At 42.5% G+C, this 27,959-nt stretch overlaps 1 protein-coding gene across 1 annotated transcript; it reads left to right on the forward strand.

Annotated features, from left to right (window-relative positions):
- Nucleotides 1-83: 83 nt before the first annotated feature.
- LOC109920938 (tumor necrosis factor receptor superfamily member 19-like) lies at nucleotides 84-27,959 on the forward strand. The gene is made up of 9 exons (XM_048605279.1): nucleotides 84-194; nucleotides 5,175-5,261; nucleotides 7,256-7,366; nucleotides 9,403-9,581; nucleotides 10,280-10,365; nucleotides 12,102-12,266; nucleotides 12,793-12,933; nucleotides 14,425-14,524; nucleotides 27,437-27,959. The coding sequence occupies exons 2-9, from the start codon at nucleotides 5,223-5,225 to the stop codon at nucleotides 27,957-27,959; spliced, it is 1,344 nt and encodes a 447-aa protein (XP_048461236.1). The 5' UTR covers nucleotides 84-194; nucleotides 5,175-5,222.

Raw genomic sequence — 27,959 nt, forward strand, 5'->3', positions numbered from 1 at the left:
AGCTGGAGCAGCAGGCAAAGGGTTAAAAAGGCTTTGCACCAATTACCCGGGAGCAGGGGCGGAGCTGTGCTACAAACTGGAAAGCAATGGACAAAAATCCACATGAATTTCTGGCTCCAGATATTGCACAGGATTGAATGAAATACAGGTTTAAAATTTGATGTCAGCACAGTCCGTGAGGAAACTGGAGAAAGGTAATGAGACAGAGAAGGGAGTTACAGTTGACAGCGTTGTCTTGGATAAAAGAATATTTGCATCCGTACAGTTACTGAGCAGTAGAAAATCATTCGAGAGATTAGCGATTTCAGATTCAATATAAATATATTGTTGTTGAATGCCTCGCTTGTTCTCTGGCAGAGGGATGTAAAGAAATCAAACATTGATATCCAGTAGACAAACGCTCATGCAAATAAGTGCACATATTCTGTGAAATAGTTTTCATATTTGGGTTTTTAAATCGTTTCTAGATTAACAAACTGGAATTTTAAACTACGATCTGTTGGAATCCGTGACAGCTAAGGCGACATCAGACTGACGTGATATATTCTTAATGTGCAGTAATTAACCTCTGAAACAGTCCGATTTATTTTAAGGAAACATTTCACCATTATTTATCTAAGTTACTGCCTGAAGCCACGCTGTGCATTCACATAGCTGTTTAAAATACGGAGTGCGTTGGTTAATTCACTTCTGTTAGTTTTTCGGCAGTGCAAGGCAATGTGCACATGGACATGTTGGGGCATGTACAGAAGCCTGGGACAGAGGGGCAGAGAAAACCTCACTGCTCAATATTTTCACAATTCTCCCCTTTACTAATCTGAAGGGAGGTCAAGGATTCAAGAATATACTGAGGGAGGGGCTTTTAATTCTTTCGAAAGTTTATAAAGGTCTAGCAGCTGATTGATTATAGATGAATGAGATTGAACACCATTACACTTGACAAGTTATAGGAAGACTTTATGTCGTTTAATAGTGTATACTGCACATGCATTTAATGGCATATCCCTGCTTTTTAGAATCAATAGACCACCTGTGGAGCGTGGTATTGAAAATGATGGGTGGTTTTCTGTATTTAACTTGCATTTAGCACTTTCCGTATTCCCTCAGGAGCTACAGAGCAGTGTTATCAGACAAAATTCTCAACCATCTAATCAAATATTAGGAGAGGAGACTAGGAGCTTGGTCACAGAGTTAGGTTTGAAGATATATTGTTAAACGAGGAGAGAGATTTGGAAAGGTTTAGGTTTTGGGGCTGTAAATGTCCGAAGCTAAAGAGTCTAAGCAACCGAAGTTACAGCCGCTAATGAAGCAACTAACAGATAGCAAAAACTGCAGACGCTGGAGTCCGAGTCAATACAGTGTGGAGCTGGACGAACACAGCAGGTCAGGCAGCATCAGAGGAGCAGGAAAGTTGACGTTTCGGGTTTACATCCTTCAGGGGTGATGTGATGGGAGGCCTGAACTGGTGTAGTTCTCAGGGGACTGAAGAATGTGATGAGGACTTGCCCTTTTGCCATTTCTCTCCCAGTCCCCTGAGTCATTCACCTTCTGTATCTAAAAGCCAGGACAGACTTGTGAGTGCTGTATTCAGAAGTTATTAACAATTCTGCCAGCAGACAATGGCTAGAGTGCACCCCAACCATTTAAATTATCGCCCTTATACTCTTTTGCCTCATTCATTTCCATTTGTCTTGGTGAGATGGCAAATTTAGGCCTGATGTTTGCGATGGTTAACTGTGTCCCCACTGTACTTACTCAGATATTGAACACACAAGATCAGTGCACTGCCATGTTCCTGCTTCAGACTGACCTGAATCCGGCTAATCCTCTGTACCCCTGCTACCTGTGCTCACGCTCTTTTTGAGCATTACCAAATTTAATGACTTCATCAGTCAGGACTGTGCCTGGTGGTTGCCTAGACCCTAAACTCTGGAATATCCTCGATGTCCTGTCTTGTAAAGCTGGACTTTGGGTCAGGTGGATTGCGCAGAATCGGATCAAGCAGAGTCCAGTGTTGCTTGGAGTTGGGAAAAGACCAAGCTGCTAACTGATCCTTGCCAATGCAGCAGTTAACTGAATAAGTTGGTAAGACCTAAAATCCATGCCAGTCAGTTTATAATAACAAAAATATGTTCTAAAGAAGAGTCGTTCCAGACTCTGACTGTTAACTGTGTCTCCACAGCTGCTGGTGAACCTGCTGAGTTTCTCTGCCATTCTGTGTTTATTTCAGCTTATGATAATGGTTGGTTATTGGACATTTCCAGTTTCTAGATGGCCAGCTTTCACATTAAAAGTGCAATATAAATATAAATTGTCAGTGTCCTGATTATTAATTTTCAGTGCAAATCAGGTGGATGGATATTAGCCTCCATCACATCAAGACCAATGTACATGCCCAGACATATCTGTTAAATTCGTAACCTGTCACAATCCCATGGGAAGTGCTGGCTGGTAGTTGGGAGCAGATTTTCTGGGTTACAGCACTCACCATCACAGTGGTTAGCACTGCTGCCTCACAGCGCCAGGGACCTGGGTTCGATTCCAGCCTCGGACGACTGTCTGTGTGGAGTTTGCACATTCTCCCCGTGTCCGTGTGGGTTTCCTCCGGGTGTTCTGGTTTCCTCCCACAGTCCAAAGATGTGCAGGCTAGTGGATTGGCCGTGCTAAATTGCCTGTAGTGTTCAGGGGTGTGTAGATTAGATGGGTTATGCGGGATGGGACTGGGTGGGATGCTGTGAAGGTCAGTGTGGACTTGTTGGGCCAAAGGGCCTGTTTCCACACTGTAGGGGTTTAATGATAATGAAAAATAATGGTCTCTGATACTTGTAAAAGTTTATCAGGCAAGAGTTATGAGGGCATTGCAGTTGGTGAAGGGGAAGGGGCACCTGAAGGTTAAGTGGAAAAAAAGATTTTTATTGAAATTGAGTTCAAGGCCACTGAATGTCCACAAAACACTTTGGAATAATGATGAACTTTCGAAGTGTAGTCACTATTGTAAGGTCTCACAAATAATGAAGTTAAAATGACTGAGTTAATCTGTTTGAGTGATGCTGATTGGGGAAAGGGCAAGGATGCCAGAGACAATGCCCTTGCTCTTTGAATTTATGTCATAGGATACATTATACCTATCTGAGAAAGTGGATAGGGCCTTCATTTTATGTCTCATCCAAAACAAAAGAGCATAACTCCCTCCGTATCACAGTTGGGGTGTTCATCCACGCTGTGGTCATTTGCTGGTGTGATTATAATCTTATGTCTCTGCTGAGGGTGCAATCAACAGAGCCATGGGTGATGTCTCCCTGCTTCTTGGAGAAAACACGAGCACTTTGAACCAAATCCAAAGTAGAAAATGCGCAAATTCTAAACAGACCTGACTGCATCTGAGAGAGAGGGAGAGCTGTTACTATTTTAAATGGTGATCTGTTCAACAGTCATGGATTAAACATTGAAAATGTATTTATTTTCTCTGTCTTTCTTGCCTCCAGATCAGCTCACCAAATGATTAAACACAAGGTGTGATTTTTAATAAAGAATATTGCCAAAGTCAGAATTGTAAATTTGGAACCTGATGTAAATATATAAATTGAATTTGCATCCCTGCCTGTGCCAGTTCCCTCACCTGCCTCTGAAAATACGTGGTTTAATCTCCAAAGACAGGAGCATTACTAGAACAAGGCCTGTTGCTGTTGGTATAACATAGTATCATAGTTTATGGCACAGAAGGCGACCTTTCAGCCCATCATGTCTGTGCATGTCACCCCTAGCCTGACACTCTTCCTGACCCAGTAGGTAGGAATGAAATTGAGCAAATGTGACTGCACTGCACAGCAACGAAAAACAACTTAAACAGAGGAGGATCATGACTGTTCTGAAATGACAATCTGACCATGTTCGTGAAGTGGACAAAGCCAAGAAAAACATGATGCATTAAATAAATATTACACCTTGCTGTAAGAGTCGTACAATAAAACCAATCATTTGATGTCAGTTCAAATTGTCTTCCAACAAGATGTGCAGATCTTATATCTTTTATCTTAGACTTTATTTTGGCTTAATTTTGAAATGTAACCATAATAACATCAGTAATGCGAAACTAAATCGCAAGCACTTGAAATCTTAGGACAACTTCCTTGAGAGATGATCATGAGAAATATATATATAAAACAGACCAAAGGGTCTGTTTCCTTGGTGTATGACTGTATGTTTTATTAGGATAAATAAAGATGGACTGTCAAGTGATGAGAGATCATAAATTCAGTGTTGTTATCATGTGTTGGGATTATGCAGAATTTTTTTAAGCAGCAGATTATTGAGACAGTGACTCCTTCGATACAGTGAGTGGCTGAGGCAGAGACCACTGAATCCTAAGGCAAAATTAGATAAATATTTGAGACAGAGTAACATGAAGAAAATTTAGAAGAGAGCAGGATGTAAGATTAGTTTGGATTAAAGAACTGGCCTGGACTCGATGAAGTAACTGGCCTTCTGAAATTCGGTGACATCCTAAAGCTAATAACCACAAACTGCACAATTTAGGAAACTTGGCTGTAAGTAAATTATTTTTGAAGAAACCATATTTTAAACACAACCAAATTGAGGGGCAACCCGTGAATAACTGAGTAACCAAATAGGCAGTTTGAGGAAACATGGTTAATTTTAATTGAGCAGTTAGCTAGCAGTTGTTTGTGGACTGTGCTGGACATGGCTGTTTTTATTTGCTGCTGAGTTTAATGGAGTTGGACATTTTCCTGTATTCTATCAACATAGAATATTTGTGTGAGCTCTCCCTTTGCCTTTATGGAAAGAGTTTTCACCTTTGAGAGCTTTACAAAATATTTTTTCCTTGTAATTTTTAAACAAAAGCAAATCCCACAATGATGAATACCCTTTTTATTGTTTAAAAACAGACAGGAATCGGTGAAGGAAATGATTGGCCAAGTTAAAGGTCACACAAGAGTAGTAACTGGGTTGTTGCTTCTTACCTAATTTCACTTTGGTTATTGTCACCAGATAAGGCAAGATAAGCTGGTGGAGGCACTCATTGACTGATTAGCAATAAAAGTGAGATCAGAAGCTTATTGATGGAGGGGCGGAATCTGAACTGCTACAGTGACGCCGCAATGAAAAGTCTTAATTCAACAAGATGTATATGAAAATCTGTGTTCAAATTGCAGGCTGTAAATCCTGATCAGTTCTTGAAATATTAAGAGAGAGTGTTGGACATGAGACCACAACTGGAGCTTCTCATTTTCTTTTCTCTGGTAAGTATTACTCTCCTTGTTCATATTAAAGATTGAATGGTTATAATAGCTTTCAGCTCAGGCACTCAGTTGCTTAACAAGTGCAAAGACCAGGTACTTTTCCAGGTAGTATGCCAGCAAAAAGCTTAGTGGGCAGGAAGCCTCTGGCGTTTAATTTTTCTCATCCCTTGCTAGCCACAATAACAGGCAAAATCATTTCCAAGATTGGAGAAACTCAGCAGGTCTGGGCAACATTTGTGACCCTTCTTTAGAACAAGAAGCATCACTGGACTCAATGTAAATACTGTTTTCTGTCTACTGATACTGCCAGGCCTGCTGAGTTTCTCTAGCAATTTCTGTTTTTGTTTGTTTCGGATCTCCAGCATCAGCAGTTCTTTGTTTTATTTCATTTCCAAGACCAGTGTTTTACAAAGTATTGTTGATGGTTGCTTCAATTGATCAGTTTCAGATCAGAAATTCCATATTTGTATAGAAGGATTTGTACCAGCAATGTTACCTTATCTATTCTGTGATGAGAGATCTCAGAACCTCCTTGTCACCTTCCAGAGACTATTGCCCCTGATTTAACGTGCTTCAGTTCTATTTGTAGGGCAGTGGTGATTAAACAGCCAGCTAGGTGCACACCCTACTGCTGTGTCAAAAACCGCTTCCGAGCCATCCTGTTGGGTTTTTGGATTTGACCAGACCACCTACTGCCTGCAGGCAGGGGTGGGGGAAGGGTCTTATCGATTTTCAAATGCTTGAAATTGAACTAAATCATCGATCCTTGATCCCCAGGTGGAAGTCAGTGGTGGCTTCTGGAGCAGGGGAGATGAAATAGCATGGAGTTCACACCATGGGTGGGGAATAAGGGTGTGGATTGCCACCTGTATCAATCGCGACACACTCCACTTATGTTCCAAGGGATTCTCACCTCCCTCTTAAAAGCATGAGCCCTAATTTTAATGAAATTACATTTCTGCTCAAAAGAGGGGCAGCACGGTGGCACAGTCACTAGCACTGCTGCCTCACAGTGATAGGGACCCGGGTTCAATTCCACCCTCAGGTGACTGTCTATGTGGAGTTTGCACATTCTCCCCGTGTCTGTGTGGGTTTCCTCCGGGTACTCCGGTTTCCTCCCACAGACCAAAGATGTGCAGGGTAGGGTGGATTGGCCGTGCTAAATTGCCCATGGTGCTGAGGGATGTGTAGATTAGGTGGGTTATAGGGGGATGGGTCTGGATGGGATGCTCTGAGGGTCAGTGTGGACTTGTTGGGCCGAAGGGCTTGTTTCCACATGGTACGGATTCTATGATTCTATGATTCTAAGAATGTCCTGGAGTTGCACCTGCATGTGATCCAGAAGCTACCACCTGTCCACCAGCTTCATCGACTCGCACAGTTCATGCAACGTGCAGCACTAAAGTCCAAATTAGACAATGATATTTAAATGTTTAGAAGGCCTGTCAGTGGTGTGTAGGACCAGTGACCGTGAAGACCCTGGTGGTGGAATGCTGGGTGTTACATAATGGAAATCCTCACTGGCAGGATTAAAATTGTGGCAAAGGTTTCATTGATTAGGAAACTTTGAATCTTTTCCAAAATGTACCACTGTGGCTGTGAATAAAACACAAGTAATGTCTTTTGCTGCTCTGACTTGTGAGACTTTCTATTTTGATCCCAGGAGCAGCTGGTATGTGTTGGTCCGTCCAGTCTATTTGTGCAGTGCTCTGTTGAACATCTATTAATCCATGGGATCTTATGAATAGTGCTCATATTTCACATCTCATGTCAGATGCCACTGTGAGATGTTTTTGTAGTTGGAGCTGTCATCGCTGTCAAAGAATTGCTTTACACGGAGACAAAGCAAATAAGAGTAAAATCTTAAAACAACATTTACAAAAAAAAAAGCAGTGATCAGACATCTCATTCAACTGGATGCTGGCTTTGAGATGAAGACATACCTGCAGAGCAGCATAACATCAATTATTTATCCTTTCTGACTCCTTCTTTAGCCTCTCGGTGTTTTAACCAGCGTGAGGGATTGCCAGGAGAACGAGTTTTGGGATGTTGATGGAACCTGCAAAGTTTGTAAAGAATGTGGACCTGGAATGGAACTGTCAAAGGTATGAAATTGCACAGTGAGCCAGCAATAAGTCCAATCAATACAGAGATACTTCTTAGTTACTAAGAGAATATCTGATGACTTCGCACAGGGGCAGACATGATAGCTTAGTGAGTTTGCTTTAAGAGAGTTGCCTCAAATGAAGAGCAGATTCACTACAATCATCTTCCTCTTCAACTGTTAACAATGTAGATTCACTCTTGATTAAGCTCAATATCAATTTTAATATGATTAATGCAATCTCAGATTTCAACCTTTGCTGATTTGATTTGCCTGCTAGAATAGAAAGGGTGGTGAGAGATCACATCAGAGAGTGTGCTGTGGACCTTTGTTATGGTGCTTGAAGTAATCAATCCTAAAGCATTTAAAAAGGGAAATAAAATAATTTATTAAAGGTCATGTTCCTAATCATTGTGTTTATTGCATAATGTATAGGTTGCCGAAATATGCTGAAGGAATACAAACATAACCCTGGTGACTGGTGGCAAGTCATTAACATGAGAAAACTTCCACCTTTCATATCTTGCTTCTGTCACATACTCAATATCTAGAGCTGTGCTAACAGTGAAACTGCACAGAATGGCATGGAATTTAAATCAGAGAAATGATATTCAGCCAATTATGCTCTAGCTCCCACCCTACTTCATCTCATCTGTCAATGTATTCTCTATTCCTTTCTCCTTCATGTATTTAATGAGCTTCCCCTTCAGCTTTTTAACCTCCTGGACAATGTAAAAACACTTGCAAATAGGAATTATGAATGGAAGGAGGACAGGATAGAACTATTGTTTTAAGGCACCTCCCTTCTGACAGAGGACCACACACATCATGGCCATCTTCTGTGAAAGCTGTTGCTGTGTGTTTTTGTCTGTAGGTGGTGAAAAACAGAAAATAGGTGGCAATATGAACATACAGGCATGTAAACATGTGAAATAGGAGCAGAAGTAGACTATTCAGCCCCTAAAGCCTACTCTGTCACTCATTAAGAACATGGTTAATGTGTTTATGTTTAAAATTCCACATTGACATCTTTCTCCACCTATAACCCCTGATTCCCTTGTCTAACAAGAATCTATTCACTTCTGTCTTAGAAATAGTCAATCATGCCATGTCCACTGCGTCCTGAGGCAGCAAGTTCCAAAGTCGAACAATCTTCTGAGAGAGAGATATTCTCCTTACCTCTGCCCTGAAAGAGTGGCTCCTAACTTTAAAACAGTGCTCTCTAGTTCTGGACTGACCCACAAGAAATAGCATTCTTTCTACTTTCTACTTACCAAGATCGATCAGAATATTACACAGTTGAATCAAGCCATCCCTCAGTCTTCCAGTCTCAAGTGGAAATATGCCCTATTCTCACAAGACAACCCACTCATTCCAGGTATCAAACTAGTAACCCTCCTCTGAAATGTCTCCAATGCGTTTACAATCTATAAACAAGGAGACCAAAACAATACACAGTATCCAAAATGTGTTCTTACCAGTGCCGTGTATAACTGACGCATACCATCCTTACTTTTTATGTTCAATTCCTTTCATAATAAAGGAAAGTATCCTGTTAGCCTTCTTGATCATGTGCTGTACTGGTACATCGATGTTTTGTGACCCATAGGCAAATCCCTCTGCTTTTCAGAGTTGTGCAGTCATTCTCCATTTATGTAATGCTTTTCTTTTTTTTTAATTTTCCTACTAAAGTGAACAACTTCGCAGTTTTCCACATTAAACTCCATCACCAGATGTTTGCCCATTCACTCAACCTGTCTGTAACATCCTTTTGTCTTCTTCACAGCATACTTTCCCACCTAGCCTGATGTCTGCATTAGGTATCATCATTAATGTTGCAGTGGTCCTTATTTGTAGGATGGCAATACTGGAATGCTGAGAACATTGGAACACAAGGTCCGTACCTACCAGAGGACTCTCCTGACGTGCATTCCCTTTGACAGTGCTGGCCTTGGAAGCATAAAATCATCATTAATGTTGCAGTGGTCCTTATTTGGAAGCTTACTGAGTTGATGACTGTTAACATCATTCTTACAGGACTGTGGGTTTGGAGTTGGGTTCGGTACAGAGTGTGTGATCTGTGGATCCAACAGGTACAAAGACAGCTGGGGCCGGCAGAAATGCAAGCTGTGCCTTTCTTGTGCGCTCGTGAATCGGATTCAAGTCAGGAACTGCACAGTGTCTCGTAATGCTGTGTGTGGGAAATGCTTGCCAGGGTGAGTGGAAACGCAGTGATTCTCCTTCTGTTCTTCGAGATTCATTTTCCCTATATTCAGTAATTTTAACAAAAGGGTTGGCATATTCCATTTTATACTTGTCAATGTCTTGGCTGACACGAAACACGGAAAACTACATTTTGTGACCTCGTGACAAGCCTGTACTAGTAAGTGGTAAGTAAATTGTGAATCAAATGGGCTGGTTTTTCTCATGCAACATGGAGGGCAATTATTTTATAGGATTGAGAGAATGCATATTGTTAATATTTGAATTGTAGTTAATGAAATGAGGGGTGCCAATTCTGCAGAACAGAACTCCCTTCCAATTAGGGTACACAATCTCAGTTTCAAGGACACCCAGGTCAGATTTCACATAGCCAGCTGCAGTGTAAGGTTCCTGTGCACTGTCTTAGTAATAGTGCAAGGAGTGGAGGAGTGTTCAGGTTGTTACATAAATGTGTCCATGAAAACATTCTCTGTTTGTTATCTTCAGTTGAATCGCAAATGTAGTTTTTTTCCTGAAATTGCTCAAAATGTCATCCAGTCTCCAGCCCTGTAAAGGTCTAGACCAGTGTTGCCTAATTGCTAGTTCTCCATTAATATTTTCTTATATTCATTACCGTCTCGTTTTGATTCTGCATGATATAGATGGTGCACATCTACTGGGGTTTCTCACTAAGTCTTTTGCTTCCTTGTAGATTCTATAGGAAGACCCGGCTTGGAGGATTGCCAGATACAGAGTGCATTCCCTGCACGGATTCAGCTCCTCCCAGTGAACCTCAGTGTAAGTGATCACTTCACCTTGTGCTGTCTTTTCCTGTGGCTTGAGGACATTCATAGTCCTCATTTTCATGGGAAGTTGTACAAGGGACAGTTGTCTGATGGGATGTTTGGGAGTTGAGTTACCCACTCTGGAGGTTTGTGCTTCCAACTCCCATCTCTCATTCTGAGTTCTCGTGACATGTTACTTTTCCATGACAGCAAAAAGCCTTTAATTCCCACTTGGAAAATAGATAACTTTACATCTCATCTGCGATATTTTTCATAAGCTGTTAAACATTCAAATAACTTTCGATCTCCTTCTGATTTTTCTTATCCTGGGTCACTTGAACCAGTGTCCTAGAGATAAATTTTCAAATCCTGGGACCTCCAGCTTATTCTTCATGGTTTGACAACCTGAGTGTGGGCTGTTGAAATTGGAGTGCTGTAGAACACTGGAGCACAAGATCCATGTCTACAATTCCTCCATTTAATAGTCTTCTGATTTCTCCTTCCAAATAAAGGACAGTGTCATACAAAGGTCAGGTCATAGGAGCAAGTGAAAACCCCAACCATATGTTTTGCAATACTATTAATAGAGAGGTACTGGCAGAGACCTTGGAACAGGTTGTACATCCATTCTGACTGCAGGAATAATATGTGGGACAGAGAATTTTTTTTAAAAAAATCTGTGTTAAACAGATAACATTAATAAAGACTGAAAAAATTTCTAGTACAGTATTCTCACTGAAACAATTTTTTGGCTGAAATGAGAATTTAACATTACAATACTTCTCAAGTGTTCTTTAAGCATAGAAAACAGTGCCAGTGATGAATGAGACCACTACTGTCTATTAGCAGTTAACCAGGATCTTTCCCAATCTTTCTGTCGTTCCAATCCACAAATAATGATCAAATGAGATTAAAGGGTAGTTTATTTCACAGTCAGGCATCATGTTTCTCCTTTCTGCTGCTCACAGCAGCACACAGATACTGAGGTTTGTGGCTGAAAATGCAGGAAGTAATATTCACAGGGCATTTAATGTGTGAACATGATTATTCCAGTATGAAATAGTTTGCAAGGTGAGAGGTCTGCTGTGCATTGACTGCAGTCTCTGTTATACATCTTAAATAACCCATCTTTAAAGCATTGCAAAAACCCTACAAGTAAGGTTATTGTAGAGATATATTTGGAATTGGGTTAACCCCTCCTCCCAGTATGTTTCCAAGTAATCACGGGTTATGACACATTTAGCTTCAGTCAATGGGGGCATGTGCCACTGGGTCAGCCCTGATCCATAAACCAATTGAGCAAGCTCCAGTCCCACTGAATTTATGACTGTTTACCAACTTCACTGTGTAGTTTGCTCATGCTGATTTTAAAACTCATTAGGCAGTTTTTCTTTAACTCAAAGGCTCCTGGTGGCACTCTGTATCATAAAGTGTTCACCTCATTGCTCCAAAACGTAATAGCATCTTGTGCAGCTAAAATGCACACCACACAATTCCACTTGATCTTAAAGTTGCAAAACTCTGCTAGTACTTTGGTATATAGCCATCCAACTTCCATTTTATGTTCCAAAAGGCAAAAGAAATCCCTTATAAAATGTAGCAAGAAAGTTATTGGATGTGGACAACCGTAAAAGGGTGAATTAACTATGGTAATTTGCATCACCGGCTCAGTAGAGACATTAAGACGATTGAAGAGGTAAGAACTCTGCATTTGGATTTCCCACAATTTCCCCTCTATCTGCTTCACAGGCGTCTCCAGATTAGATGTGGCGAGGGTCTTGAGCTCTGACACTGGTCCATACAACACTGCCCTTGTAGCTGTGATCTGTAGCGTCCTGACAACGGTGCTGCTGACCACCCTGCTGCTCTGTCTCTTCTACTGCAGAAAGCTGATTGCAGAAAAGCAGAACAATGGTAATGGAGGTTCGTCACTCTGCGTTGGTTTGAACTGGTATGAGCTGTAACTCTCTCACCACTGAGTGCATTTGGAGCTCGTGAGGAATTGCCTGTCTTCAATGCTTTCCCTTATCCTTAGATTTTCATTCTGTTAAAGTCAATATTTAATGATATATTCTCTTATTTTCTTCTGCATTTGTTCCCGGGAACCATTCTTTACAATCTTTTGTGTATTAAACCTCAAGCTTGGCTTTGCCTCCTCATGATATTTCTTGTTTCATCTCGATTTCTCTTCTGTTCCTTAGTGCACAGCAATGACTACACTTCAAAACTATTTATTTGCTTGTAAAACATTGGGGTGTGCAGGGATTATAAAAGGCATTTGCGAATCCTATTTTTTTCTTTCTGCACTGAGTCACTTTCCGTTACCCAAACTTCTCTTGTTAATGCTGAAAGAACTTCCCATCTGGGTCCAACATATTGAATGTAACACACTGCTGCATCATGGTATGTTGGCTGATTCTGTAAATGCTTCACTTTTCAGGACACCCAAGACCCCCCGTGACTGAGAGAGCCAGAATAGAATCTTCATGTTCTGAGGGACAAGTGGATGACGCGAGCACTGAGAGTTTGATCATACGCTGTCAGAAGATCACTTCTGGCCACAATATAGCACATCCTGCAGGTAAGAGAAGTCCACTTGAGCATCAGAAGCAGCGGTTAGCCATACACTAATTTGAGCTGGGTCTGCCATTTAACAAGATCATGGCTGATTGACTTCAGGCCCACTTTTATGCCACATCCGCTGCTTCTTCATTGTAATGTTCAGAAACTTAAAGATCTCAGCCTTGCATACAACAAAGGACTGAGCATCCCCACTGTCTCTGGAGAAAAGGATTTGAAAGATTCACAGTACTTTGAGTAAAGAAATTTCTTATCATCTCAATCATAAATGGACGAGACCTTTATTTTGAAGCAGGGTAGATTTCCTTCCAGAAACCAGCTCAGAATTGTATATGTTTCAATGAGACCGTTCAGTAATATATCAAAAGTGTTAATTGTGTTGTCTTATTGTGGAATATTATGTAGAAAATCATACTCGGTTATGCGTTAAGTAATGTTTCTATATAACAGATTCCCACTTTATGTTGTGGATGCCAATATATGGGCACTGGGCATGTTTATGTGGAACTTCTGACTCTGCCAGTTTAGTGAAGGTGTTCATGTATTTAACATAATATGTGAATGAATTTCACAAATGGTAATGTCATTGTCAACAAAGTGATGGAAAGGGAGTCATCGACAATGTTATCAAATTTCAAGGGAATAACCTGAACACTGACGCTCAGTTTAGTTACTGTTAGATCACCTGGCTCCTAACCACATTAAAGCTTTCGTCCAACCATGGACAAAAGAACTGATCTTGAGCTCAGAGTGATTGCCCTTGACATGAAGGTGGCATTTCATTGAGTTTAGCATCATGGAGCCTTAGCAAAACTGGAGTCAGTGGGAATTGGGCAAGAGAGTTGTCCATTGGTTGGAGTTAAACATGGCACAAAGAAGATGGTTGTGGCAACTGGAGATTCATCTTCAGCTGCTTTATCAATAACCTCCAGCATAAGGTCAGATGTTTGCTGATGACTGTGTAATATTCAGCACCATTCCCAGCTCCTCAGATGCTGAAGCAGTCTGTATCTAAATGCAGAAGACCTGGACAACATCCAGGTTCAGCTAACAAGTGGCAAGTAACATTCGTGCCACATGTGTTCCAGGCAATAGCCACCTCCAACAAGAGTAATTAGTACCTTTTCCACTGCCTCTAATGTTCACTGTCTTCACCACCAGAGCACTGGTGGCAGTGTAACAATTGCAAGACGTACTGCAGTAACTCACAGTCTCCTCTGACAGACGCTTCCAAACCTTCCACCTCTACTACTTGGTAAGACAAAGGCCAATACATGGGAAGACCTTCCTGACTTGGAACTATATCACAGTTCCTTCATTGTAGCTGGCTCAAATTCCTGAAACTTCCGTCGTAACGTCACTGTGGGTGTCCTGACACCCCAAGGTGCAGTTGAAGTCTAACTGAATTAGCATTTCTGACCAAGAGAAGCTAGTGTAACTGCAGAATGTCATTCAAGTATCGTAATTCCTTGTGTTCTACTTTTATACTCAGGACCAGCAGATGTGGTTCAGTCTGAAGATGCACCATCGACCTTAAGATCATGTATTGTGGCCTATTTCTCTCCATCAGGATCTCAAGACAAAGGCCGGAGGTAAATTGCAAAATTCCTATTCTGTCAGAGATTACTGTAGGATGACATCACCTGGTTGGGGTGAATTAAATCTGTGAACCAGAGCACTGGTTATTTATTTTACTTGTATCCACTGAGGGGGTGTAGGCAATGTTCAAATGGGTCTTTAAAAAGCTAGTTTGCATAGAATTGCGCCAAGAGTAGAATTAATTTTCCATCAAAATTCTTAAAGGTCTTAATGTTACTGGAATGCTGAACTCCCAGTGTGTTATGCTGTAATAAAGCCTATTAATATGTACCTGTTATAGTAATAACCTGATTGAAGTACAAATGCATCTCATTGCAAAAAGGCACAACTGCAGATGATGTAACTGAGAAAATGACTATGTAGCACATGGGACTGACATTCCTTCAGGTTCCTATTGGCCATCCAGCAGAATGTGTGTGAAAGACCACCAAGTCCCAGTTGAAAAGATCTGGGGCAGACGTTTGTCTGCAGAGTTCAGGGCCCCACTATGAGGTTGAATTGGGGATCAGAATCCTGCACTGTGTGTGGGAAACAGTCATTCACAGTGATGCTCCCTAGATAGATCCATTACTGGCCAGAGGACAGACTCACTGTCCAGTGAATCATGATGGGTGGACTCTCGAAGCTGGAAGGCCAATAGTGGGCCTTCCAACATTGGCATTGAAGTTGGCTTTTCATGGTAAGAAAATGAGATGGAGCTCCAGAATGAAGGTGCCCTCTCTCCAACATTTATAAAAGCACAAAATAAAAGAAAAATCCTTTAGCATAGCTGCCGTTCAAGCCTGACAGATATGGACTTGCCTGTAGTTCCACTTCTACCACCCCCCCAGCACCACACACACATAAACACACACACACATAAACACAGACACAGACACACATAAATACACACACACACACCACACACACACATACACACACACATACATACACACACCACGCACACACACATACATACACACACAACACACACCACACACACTGCAAACACATACATACACACACACATACACACACAACACACACACACATGAACACATACAACACACACAAACACACATACACACACACACAACACACACATACACACACACACCACACGCACATAAACACACACACACAACACACACCACACACACACAACACACACCACACACAAACACACACACATACACACACACACAACACACACCACACACACATACACATACCACACACAAACACACACGCACATACACACACCACACACACACATACACCCACACACACACACACACACACACACACGGCTACTGGGAGGCCCATTACCGTGCAACCGCAGTGTTTTCCAACACTTACAAGAACTTAGAACTGCAAAATCCTAATTAGTCTAAAATAATGGGTATTTGATGGAATTTATGGCTGACTTGTCTACCATCCGATGGAAAGATGGGTAGTCTTGCTCCCACCTCCCCCTGGCTTCATCTGCCTCCAGGGAGGTGGCCTAAGGTGATGGGATGGAGCAAGGGAAACAGGCCACCAGTCCAGGAGCCTAATGACTTGGTATCAGGCCTCTATCATTTCGGGAAGTTTCCGATTTGCCTTAATAACAACAGAACTATGGCAGATCCCTCATGTTTTAAGGAGACCTGTACCAGGTTATCATCTCACAGGTTTATTTGAAATCACACAGGCTTTTGGAGTTCAGCCCCTTGGTCAGGTTCAAGGAGAGAGCACAGCACACAGACTCAGAGTTCATAGGCAGAGAGATCAAAAGAACTGGTGTGAGTGGAGTGTCAGATGATAAGTCTCTGCAGGTGACCAAGAGTGTTAGACGGTGAGTAGTGTCAACACCTGAATAACCAGCGAAGGGATGACCTATAATCTTATTAAGAGAGGCAGAGAGATAATTACAAAAAGAAATAAAAATAAGGTGGTGCTAGAGACAAACTAAATGACTGGAATCACATGCCAAATTCAAAACTGTACCAACTAACTAACGTGGAGAGATTGTAACAAGTTATCAAGGTGATGCTGTCAAAACAGGACAGTAAGGAAGATTTTACAGATACACAACAGTATGATGGCGTCATCTATAGTGCGACATGAAGCCGAGATCACAGTTGAGGCTGTCTTCATGGATACGGAACTTGGCTATCAGTCTCTGCTCGGCGATTCTGCATTGTTGTGTATCTCAAAGTCCACCTTGGAGGACGCTTACCTGAAGATCAGAGGCTGAATGCCCTTGACCGCTGAAGTCTTCCCCCACTGGGAGGGAATATTCCTGTCTGGCGATTGTTGTGCAGTGTCCATTCATCTGTTGTGGTAGCATCTGCATGGTCTCGCCAATATACCATGCCTCAGGGCATCCTTACCTGCAGCGTATGAAATAGACAACATTGACCGAGTCACATGAGTATCTGCCGTGCACGTGGTGGGTGGTGTTCCCACGTGTGATGGTGGTATCCATGTCGATGATCTGACATGTCTTACAGAGGCTGTCATGACAGGGTTGTGTGGTGTTGCGGTCAATGTTGTTCTGATGGCTGGGTAGTTTGTTGTGAACAATGGTCTGTTTAAGATTTGGCGGTTGTTTGAAGGCAAGAAGTGGAGGTGTAGGGAAGATCTTGGCGAGATGCTTTTCATCATTGATGACACGTTGAATGTTGTGAAGAATGGCATAGTTGCTTCGCTCTGGGGAAGTACTGGGTGACGAAGAGTACTCTATTGGTCATATCCTGTGTCTGTGTTCCGAGGAGGTCATTGCAGTTTATTGCTGAGGCATGTCAGAACTGGCGATCGATGAGTTGAATATTGTATCCTGTTCTTATGAGGGCGTCCTCCAAAACCATCAGTGTCCGTCACATTCCTCCTCATCTGAGCAGGCCCTGTGTATGCGCCGGACTTGCCTGTAGGGGATATCTTCTTTAATATGTTTAGGGTGGAAGCAAGAGAAGTGCGGCATTGTGAGGTTATCCTTGGGCTTGTGGTAGAGTGAGGTACTGAGGTGTCTGTCCTTCATGGAGATGCATGTGTCCAAGAATGAGATTGATTCTAAAGTGTAGTCCATGGTAAGTCTGCTAGTGGGATGAAACTTGTTGATATCGCTATGTAGTTGTTTCAGTGATTCCTCCCCATGAGACCAAAGGAAGAAAATGTCGTCAATGTATCTGGTGTATAGCGTTGCTTGGAGGTTCTGTGCTGCAAAGAAATCTTGCTCGAACTTGCACATGAAAATGTTGGCATATTGGGGTGCACATTTCATCCCCATAGCTGATCCATATGTCTGGATGAAGAACTGGTTCTTCTTGAAGGTGAAGACACTGTGCTTGAGGATGAAGCAGATGAGTCGGAGGATGGCGTCTGGAAATTGGCAGTTGTTGATATTGAGTGTTGAGGCTGTTGCAGCAATGCCTTTGCCATGGGGTATGCTTGTGTACAGTCCATTCTGACGTGGAGAGTTTCTGGTTCGACTGGTCTGTGGGTACTAAGTTTTTGTGAGAAATCTGTAGTTTCGTGACAGAAGCTGGGGGTTCTTGTACAATGGGTTTCAAGATGCCCTCGACATAGCCAGAAAGATTCTCGCACAGGGTCCCATTGCCTGATATGATGGGATGCCCAGGCATGTTGGCTTTTTGTATCTTTGGAAGGCAGTAGAGGTCCCCTACGTGAGAAGTACACTGGATGAGAGAGCATAGGATAGTCTGGATCAAAATTCTTGATCAGTCTGTTGAGTTGATGGGTGTGTCCTTTGGTTGGATTGACAGGTAGTTGTCTGTAGTGTTTCTGATTGTTCAGTTGTCTGTACATTTCTTTGCAATAGTCGGTTCTATTCTGTATGACAATCGCTGCTCCTTTGTCTACTGGTTTGATGATAATGTTGCGATTGGTCTTGAGAGCATGGATGGCGTTGCGTTGTGCTTGCATGACGATCTGCACTACCTTGTGAATGTGGCTGATGAATCTGCTGTTAACGCATCTCCTGATGGCCTGAGCATACATGTCGAGCCTGGGGTAGCAGCTTTCTGGAGGGGTACAATTCGACATTTCTTCTTTGGTCGCTGCACCACGATCTCTCAATGGACTGTTCTGGTTCATTGGTTGTCTCATTGAGCTCACTGCTGACACCTTGGGGTTTGTGGAAGAATTCCTGGAGCCTCATTCGCTTGATGAATTCCTCTCTGTCTGCTGCAAGACCAATGGGGTCCAGTTTGGTGGTGGGGCAGAAATTGAGCCCTTGGCTGAGAACTTTGATTCCGTCTGGTTGAAGGATGTGGTCAAACACGATGATGGATTTTCCCTGTGGTGATACCGCTTTCAACTGTGGTACCAGGGGAGGCTTGGCTACTGGCGGTGATGCCAAGTTTCTCCAGTTTGTTGTTTTTGGTGTGCATGTAGGTGATGTAGTTCTGTTGCCTTGTCTGCTTGGCAGTGAGTCGTGACTGTTCTGCTGTATCTTGAGCACAAGCTGGGAATATGGACTCTATCTCAATTTCAAAGTTGCGGCGTCTACTGTTGAGTTGGCTGTCAAGATGATTAAGTGTGCGAGAGGTGCAATAGCAGAGACTCTCAGCATAGTGTGTGTTGTAGGTCAGCTTGAGTGCATTCATGCTCTGTAGTCCTTTTGGGATCTTCCCTGGTTTCTTGCATTTCTGCAGAAACTTGATATGTGTCGATACGTGCGGTCTTCTTGGAAATCCTCTCCACTTTGAGCCGGCAGTTTGTGGTGTTGATGGTAGCCATGATGTGGAGGTGCTGGTGTTGGATTGGGGTGGACAAGATCAGAAGTCACACAACATCAGGTTATAGTCCAACAGGTTTATTTGAAATCAGACAAGCTTTCAGAGTGCAGCTCCTTTAGGATCAGTGAGGGAGGAGAACACGCAGACCCAGAGTTTACAGGCAGAGAGATCAAAGGCAGAGAGATCAAAAGATCATACAACTGTTGTGAGTGAAGTGTTAGATGATAAGTCTCTGCAAGTGACCAAGAGTGTTAGATGGTGTGTGAAGTGTCAACAGCTGAACAGCCAGTGAAAGGATGACCTATAATCCGATTAAGAGAGGCAGAGAGATAATTCCAAAGAAATAAAAATAAGTTGGTGCTGGAGACAAACTAAATGACTGGAATCGCATGCCAAATTCAAAACTGTACCAACTAACTAACGTGGAGAGATTGTAACAAGTTATCAAGGTGATGCTGTCAAAACAGGACAGTAAGGAAGAATTTACAGATACACAACATATGATGGCGTCATCTATAGTGCGACATGAAGCCGAGATCACAGTTGAGGCTGTCTTCATGGATACGGAACTTGGTTATCAGTCTCTGCTTGGCGATTCTGCATTGTTGTGTATCTCAAAGTCCACCTTGGAGGACGCTTACCTGAAGATCAGAGGCTGAATGCCCTTGACCGCTGAAGTCTTCCCTCACTGGGAGGGAATATTCCTGTCTGGCGATTGTTGTGCAGTGTCCATTCATCTGTTGTGGTAGCATCTGCATGGTCTCGCCAATATACCATGCCTCAGGGCATCCTTACCTGCAGCATATGAGATAGACAACGTTGGCTGAGCCACATGAATATCTGCTGTATATGTGGTGGGTGGGAGTGTGATGGTAGTGTCCATGTCAATGGTCTGACATGTCTTGCAGAGGTTCCCATGGCAGAGTTGTGTGGTGTTGTGGTCAATGTTGTCCTGAAGGCTGGGTAGTTTGCTACGAACAATGGTCTGTTTAAGATTTGGCAGTTGTTTGAAGGCAAGAAGTGGAGGCGTGGGGAAGGTCTTGGTAAGGTGCTCATTGACACCGATGACATGTTGAAGGTTGCAAAGTACATGGCATAATTTCTTCGCTCTGGGGAAGTATTGGATGATGACGACTGTTCTGCTCTCTCACTGCACCTGACAAAAGGGCTGCGCTCCAAAAGCTTGTGTGATTCCAAATAAACCTGTTGGAGTACAACCTGGTGTCGTGTGACGTCTGACTTTGTCCACTCCAGTCCAACACTGCCACCTGCACCTTAAGGGGGCTGTAGCCAAGGACAGAGACAGCACTTCTGAAGTTGGTCAGACTCATGTATAACTTTGGCGGCCTTTACTTGCAGTGAGGTGACATGCACTGATTCCCAAATAGATCCATCTTGATCCATCAGTAGTGTTCTTGCCAAGGAACGAACTGGGAGTCCCTGAAATAATCCAATATCTTTTTAACGAATTGCAGGTCAGTGCTTCACTTCGGCTGAGAAAGATGGGCTGGGGAAGTCCTAAGAAACACTCTTTTCCCTATTGACACAGGAAATACTTTTTACAGGGTCTTTTTACATAAGCATCTGAATAGTGCCTGCAGGACAGGCCTGCCTTGTGCACATTTGATGACCTCCTGCTGACTCCACATTTTTGATGTGATTTTCACTGGTGCGCACCAGAGTGCAGGATCCCTGAAGAATAATTATTATAATGTTGCAACCAATTCTGGCTCAGGTGCCTGTCATTCAAGCTTCACTACCAATTTCTGATTTCGATGTGGAATTTTCCTGAAGACGCTGCCTCAGGCTTGGGTTCTGTAGGCGTTAGTAAGCTCCATACCTCAAATATCAGCCGTGAATCTGGGCTTCATGAGATAAGGGGTGGCCCAGCTGAGTATGACGCTGCCCTCAGCTGATACCCGCACAAGTATTTTTCAGCAGGAAACTGATAAAACTGGTCGCGAGTTTGTATCATTCGCATTTTCTCCTCAGTGGGTAAAGGCCATACAGAGTAATGACAGCCTATTGTACAACTGAGATGAATCACCTCAGCAGAGAGGAGTGCCGAGAGGTCTCTCTGTGTTATACCTCCATACCGCACCAGGCAGTAAAAATAGCTTTTCCCATTTTCTTTGGGGAAAGAAATGAAATTGACACACTTTTTGGAATTGTTTTTAACAAACTCACAAAAGCCATAATGAATAAGTGGGTTAACAAGGTGTAGAGCAGCATCAGAGGAGCACGAAGGCTGACGTTTCGGGCCTAGACCCTTCGTCAGCTCCTCTGATGCTGCTTGGCCTGCTGTGTTCATCCAGCTCTACACCTTGTTATCTCAGATTCTCCAGCATCTGCAATTCCTACTATCTCTGAAACAATTTTAACCCCACTGCGAGCTGCTCCTCTGATGCTGCTTGGCCTGCTGTGTTCATCCAGCTCTATACCTTGTCATCTCAGATTCTCCAGCATCTGCAGTTCCTACAATCCATGAATAAGTGGGTGTTTTTTTTACTTTTCATTTGAATGACTTCAATGAAACAAAAAGTGGAAGTAATTATTCAAGTTACTTCATCAGAAAGAATGAATTTAGTTACCGGCCTTCAGTTGCCCCGCTTTTAAATTCCACTCAGTATCAGATCAACTGATCTAAGCTTATGGTTACTAGAATGCTGATTTCCTGGACAACCTTTAAGATACTCTATACAGATTCCATGTGAAGTCTTTCATAGGGCTGTCAGAACATCCAGCATCTTGGCCACTAGTCCTGTTGCTTGGAATCTGTTAGCAGTGAAATAAAGAGTTTCATCTGTTCCCTGGTTTAAGGTTAGTTGGGACAAAGATAGTGGTTAGTCTTAGCAGAAACAATGATTCCTCTTTCTATTCCATGTAGAGACCTCTTGAAATTTACCTTGTTCTTTTTATTGTTCAAATTAAATACTCTGCTATTTCAGAAAGGCTCATTGCATATCTCTCATTCCCCTGCTCCTTCATATCTCTTGGACTCCTTACCGGTGCTAATATCTGAATGTTTTTGAAGGAGACAACTTGGATTTGATGTAGTGATGTTCATTATCTGTAAAGTGCTCTGCAGATCATTACTTATTTTTACACTGTAATGCTCAACACAGTGTAGGAAATGTGAAAGGGCAGGTTCCTATAAACAACCAAATGATAATGACTCGATCTTCAGATTTTTAGCTCTGGTTGAGGGATTGTTATTGATCAGGAGACTTAAGAAAACTCTCCAGCTCTCATTACGAGTAATGCCATGAGATTTTAACTTCCACCTCAGAGATTGAACAGGGTCACAATTTGCTACCGTATGCAAAAGGCACACTTGTGACAATGAAGCACTCCCTATTGAAACATAGAATCATAGGAAATAGGAGCTAGAGTAGGCCCTTCAAGACTATTCTGCCATTCCATTTGATCGTGGCTGATTCTCAATCTCGCTATGACACTGCCACTTTCTTCCCATACCCCTTCATGCCCTTAAAATCTAAGAAGTGATCAATCTCTTTCTTGAATATAGTCAGTGACCCAGCCTCTTTTGTGGCAGTGAATTCATCAGATTCACTACCCTCTGAGTGAATATGTTCCTCCTCTCTGTCCAAAATGGCCTACCGCGAATCCCGAGACTGTGTCCCCTGGTTCTAGACTCCCTCTCCAAAGGGAACATTCTCCCTGCATTTAGTCTTTCCAGCCGCTATTAGAATGTTATACATTTCAAAGATCCCCTCTCATTCTTCGAAATCATGATGAATACAGGCTGACTTGTACAAATCTCTCCTCATACAATTGTTCTGCCACCTCCCAGTATCAGCTTAGTGAACCTTGGTTGTACTCCCTCTATCTCAAGTATATCTTGGGTAGGGAGACCAAAACTGTTCAACCATGACCCTGCATAGCTGCATAAAGACATCCCTATTTCTGATTTGAAGACACAATTATTCTTTATTAATGTACGTTTTTGAGTAAAGTACTGTTGGATGTCAAATGTAGTTGGTATTACCATGGATCACTGTGTCAGAATTGATCCAGCATATAAGGTGACTTATATTTTATTTGCAGCTTAAAATCATGTTTTGACTACATTCACTATATAAGCTGACCTTTTCTCCTGTACCCTCCTTTCTCAACTACAAATTGCTGTACTTCTATCAGTAAATTTTTCAGTACGGAAATGTATGTTTTACTTACCTTATGGTACAAGTGCAGGGAACCTAGCAGGCAAAACAAGAGGATGTGCAGGAGTTGAAGGTATACCCACAAACAGACTTTGCAAGGCATGGCAAGAAGAATAGAAATGGACTCTCCAGCAAAATGATTGAAATACAAAACAAAAACAGAAGTTGCTGGAATAGCTCAGCAGGTCTGGCAGCATCTGTGAAGAGAAATCAGAGTTAACGTTTCGGGTCCGGTGACCTTTCTTCAGAATTCAGAGAACTTGGTGAAGTACAAAGCTGTGTTACAGCTAATAATTGTAACATTTGCTAACTCATCAAACAGCTATGCTGCAGAGAGGGAATTTGGTGTGTGTGTAGAACTGGAGTGGGTATAGAAGAAGAAGGAATGTGCCCTTAAGGGAATGCCAAAAAAAACAAATGCACCATCAAGACAGGGACTGATTGTTGGCCTGATCTTGAGAAGCATATATTGGAATGAGTGCTTGAAAATCATCAGAATGGTTATTTGTCTCCAGTAATGCAATGTGTTTGTAGGCTTTGTGGACTAAATCAAACACCGAGTCCAACAAAGAATTCATGGCATCAACTGGTTATTGTAGCTATTTTATGGAATGAAAGAGTCTGGTATTGAAGGTCTAGATTGATCAGAGGCTACAACCCGACTGCTTCTCAGAGATTTCTGATGAGACATCAGCTGAAACACAAGGACCATTACTTCAAATCAGCAACATTTTGACTATGACCAGCAACCAAACTGGAGTGCAAATGTTTGAAAACAGTTTAGCTGAAAACATGAATATATGGGAAGACCCTCTTCATGGCAGGACTAGCCCACAGGGCTAATGGAGCAAAATTAAAACCAATGGGATTTTCCCAACCCAGAACCAAAGGCAAAAATCTTGTTCCCTACAAGAGCTTTCTTGTGCAGCTCCATGACAATGGTTAGATGCATATAGTTTTGGATCTGTACTGTCTTAGACATTCCGATGGCTGTGTAGTTGTTGTAACCGTGTAAAGTGCTGTTGGACTTTGGGACCATGTGGAAATCCTGGAGCAGCCGAGTCCCAAAGAATTGCCTGGGAAATTGATAATTCTGATGGTCAATTCCTCTGCTTCTGGAACCTTTGGAAAAATAAAACCCTTAAATTTGGAGAATTCAGAGAGCTTTGACTCACTGAAGTTTAATAGCTACCCAGGAAATGTTACAAGAGTTTCTGACTCAATGTCCCATGAGTGAATAAAATAAAATAAAGATGCTTACTCTTTCACACAGTGAGTTCCAGATTCCTACCACCCTTTGACTGAAAAAAGACTTCTCAACTCTCCTCTAAGCATTCTATCTCTACCTTAAATCTTATTCATCTTGGTTATTGACTCCTCTACTAAAGGGAAAAGTGCCTTCCTATCCATGATCTTCAGCCTCATACATCACTGTCAGGTTCCCTCTCAATCTTTACTGCTCCAATGAAAAAAGCCCAGCCTGTCCAATCTTTTTTCATAACTTAGGCATTCCAACTGGGCAGCATCCTGGTAAACCTCCTCTGCACCCCCTCAAGTGTAAACACATTCTTCCTATAATGTGGTGACTAGAACTGTACATAGTACTTCAGCTTTGCCCTAATCAGCATATAGTGTGGAAGCAGGCCATTTGGCCCATTGAATCTACACCGACCCTGTGAAGAGCAGCCCACCCAGACTCACCCTTCTACCCTATCCCTATAACCCTGCATTTCCTATGGCCAATCCAGCTGACCTGCACATCTTTGGACATTAGGAGCACCTGGAGGAAACCCATGCAAACATGGGGAGAATGTCAACTTCCATACAGATAGCCGCCTGAGAGTGGAATTGAACCCAGGTCTCTGGCACTGTGAGGCAGCAGTGCTAACTACCGAACCACCATGCTGCCCTTGTGCTTGCTGCTGTATTCTATGCCTTGACTAATAATCAAGTATCCCATATGTCTTCCAAACCAGTTTATGTACCTGCCCAGCTACCTTGAAGCATACCGAGGCTCCTCTGGTCTTTTTTATGCTTCATTCATAATGTAATCCCATGCCTTGTTATCCTTCCCAAAGTCCAATTCCTCACACTTTTCAGAACTGGTTCTAGGAAGAGTCATATTAGACTCAAAATATTAATACTGTTAACTGTTTTCCTCCCCTGCAGATGCTGCCAGACCTGCTGAGTTTCTCCAGCATTTTCTGTGTTTGTTGCATTGATATCCCATTGCAAATTACAACTATTCTCCTCATTATTTACCACCCTACATTCTTTTTGTCATCCACAAACATCTTAATCTTATTTGTATACCATTGAAGTATACCAAACAGCAAGGGCTCCAACGCCAAGCCCAGATTTCCATTGACAGAAACAACTTTCTACCATCATCCTCTGCTTCCTGCCTCTCATCCAATTTTGGATCCAACATGCCACTTCTATTTGGATCCCATGGGCTGTTCGTTTTTTGACCAATGAGCCATGCAGGATTTTTTCAAAAGTCTTGTTGAAGTCCATGTAGACCCAATCAAATGCATTACCTTCTCAGTACCTGTCACTCTATCGACCTCCATCTCAGTCGTCTGATAGCTTAGTCCCTCACCTTGCACCATACTCCTCATCTAGCACCATAACCATCCACCCTTTCCTTCTCCTACTACCTCCCACCTTGCTTACCCAGTACTTTGACCCTTCTTTCCCCACAACCCCCCAACACACACACACACACACACTCATATACTCGCAGCGTTGCTTACCTGGTACCCCACCCTTCCCTTATCCTCCATCTTCTCCACCTGGCCCCTTAGCACACTCCCACCTTACTTGACACTTTATGCACACATTCCTGTCCCCACTCATCTGACACCCCTCCCTTTCACCTTATGTGCTTACTCTTTCACCATAGCTTTCAAAGTGCCTGCTGGTACTTAAAACTTCTGACTGCTGCACTCAAAGCTTGGTTATTTCGATGATCTGTTGCCAGATAAGAGTGTCAAAGCAAGAGGCGTCTGTCCATGAGTCCCTGTGTAGAAGCCATCTGAAGGTAAATGGTCAAGAAATTGTCAGTTCTCAATGGGTTGAGTAGGCATCCCAATGGCCAAGTACTGGATGCAACTTATTAGCGTGGGAAATGTTCCCCTCCTATATAACTAATGAATGTCTGAGCTGAAAATATACCCTCATTACAGATGGGGTTGAGAGTCTAATGCTTGTAGTTCAAGCTCAAATGTGTGCCTTTATGAGTCCTTTAAGGATCATGATCCACCAAATGCAATATTGGATGATTAGTAGAAGTAAAGCCTTCACAGATTGTGGAAATATGTGTGCTGGCCCGCTTGATGCTTTGCACGGTTTTGTTAATGTAGGCTGCTATTTGCACACAAAGTGTCATCAGATCATTCAAACAATGAAGAGTGTCTGGTGCAAAGGCTGAAGACTAAGATGACATGTTGTGGAAGGATGAATCTGAGAATGTCACATCTGATTCCTTATGATGGGGTCATTGCCAAAGTGTCACAGAATGAATTTGATGAACTTTTTATTTTGGATGCTGAAGATAATTTAATTGTTTTAAATCTCCTCGATTATAGTTAAACATATCGCTATACACCTCATTCCTTCAATAAGCTTTGTCACATGAATTGCCAGTGTTGTGTTTTTTGACATTTCAAAATGGCATCACATGCACCCATACCATCAGTTCACGTTTTTGATGTCTTCAAAGGTCAACTTATACACTGTACATTCTATGGTAATGTGGATGATGGAAATCTGAAACAAACATAGAAAGGGCTGGAGAAACTCAGCACCGTCTACGGAGAGAGAAACAGAGTTGACATTCCCAGTCTGGCAGTTCCTCAAAATGAAGCAGGATTATACCGGACTTGAAATGTTAACTCTGTTTCTGTCTCTGCAGATGTTGCCAGACCTGCTGAGTTTCTGCAGCTATGTCTGGTGTTTGAAACTATTTATTAATTACTCTTGAAATCTTTTTTCATAGTACAGTTACTTGTCCTGCATTCTCCAGTTCGCCTCCACAAAATTACTGTCAGGTTGACGCACCTGAATTACAACAGCTGGTCCACACATCTGATTGCTCCGCTGTCTGTCAACCTGCATTGACCTCAAGCTGTGAAATGAATGGTGAGCTCCTACTAGGACACATTGATGATGCTGGTGTTTCATCACGACAAGCAGGCTGTGAGATGCCCTTATCCCACTGTGCTTCAGTCTCCCACTACAGACAGGAGCATGCTCCAGTGGAATGTACAGAGCTAGACCTTCAAGAGTATCTGACCAATGCTGTCACACAGAAAACTACAGCACGCTCCCGGGCCTCAAGCCTACATAAAGGGCAAACTACAGCATCCTGTAGCTTTGGATCTTGTCCTGGTATAAAAGAATCATCCATGTGGGATCATGATGAGAGCAGACCAGAAAAATGCTCTAGCAGTAGATGTGGTAACTCACAACACTGCAATCTGCCCACTGGAAATAACCGGGTAAGTTATTGTTTCAATTAA

The sequence above is a fragment of the Rhincodon typus genome, chromosome 14 (genome assembly GCF_021869965.1).
Source record: "Rhincodon typus isolate 14 chromosome 14, sRhiTyp1.1, whole genome shotgun sequence".
Lineage (NCBI taxonomy): Eukaryota > Metazoa > Chordata > Chondrichthyes > Orectolobiformes > Rhincodontidae > Rhincodon > Rhincodon typus.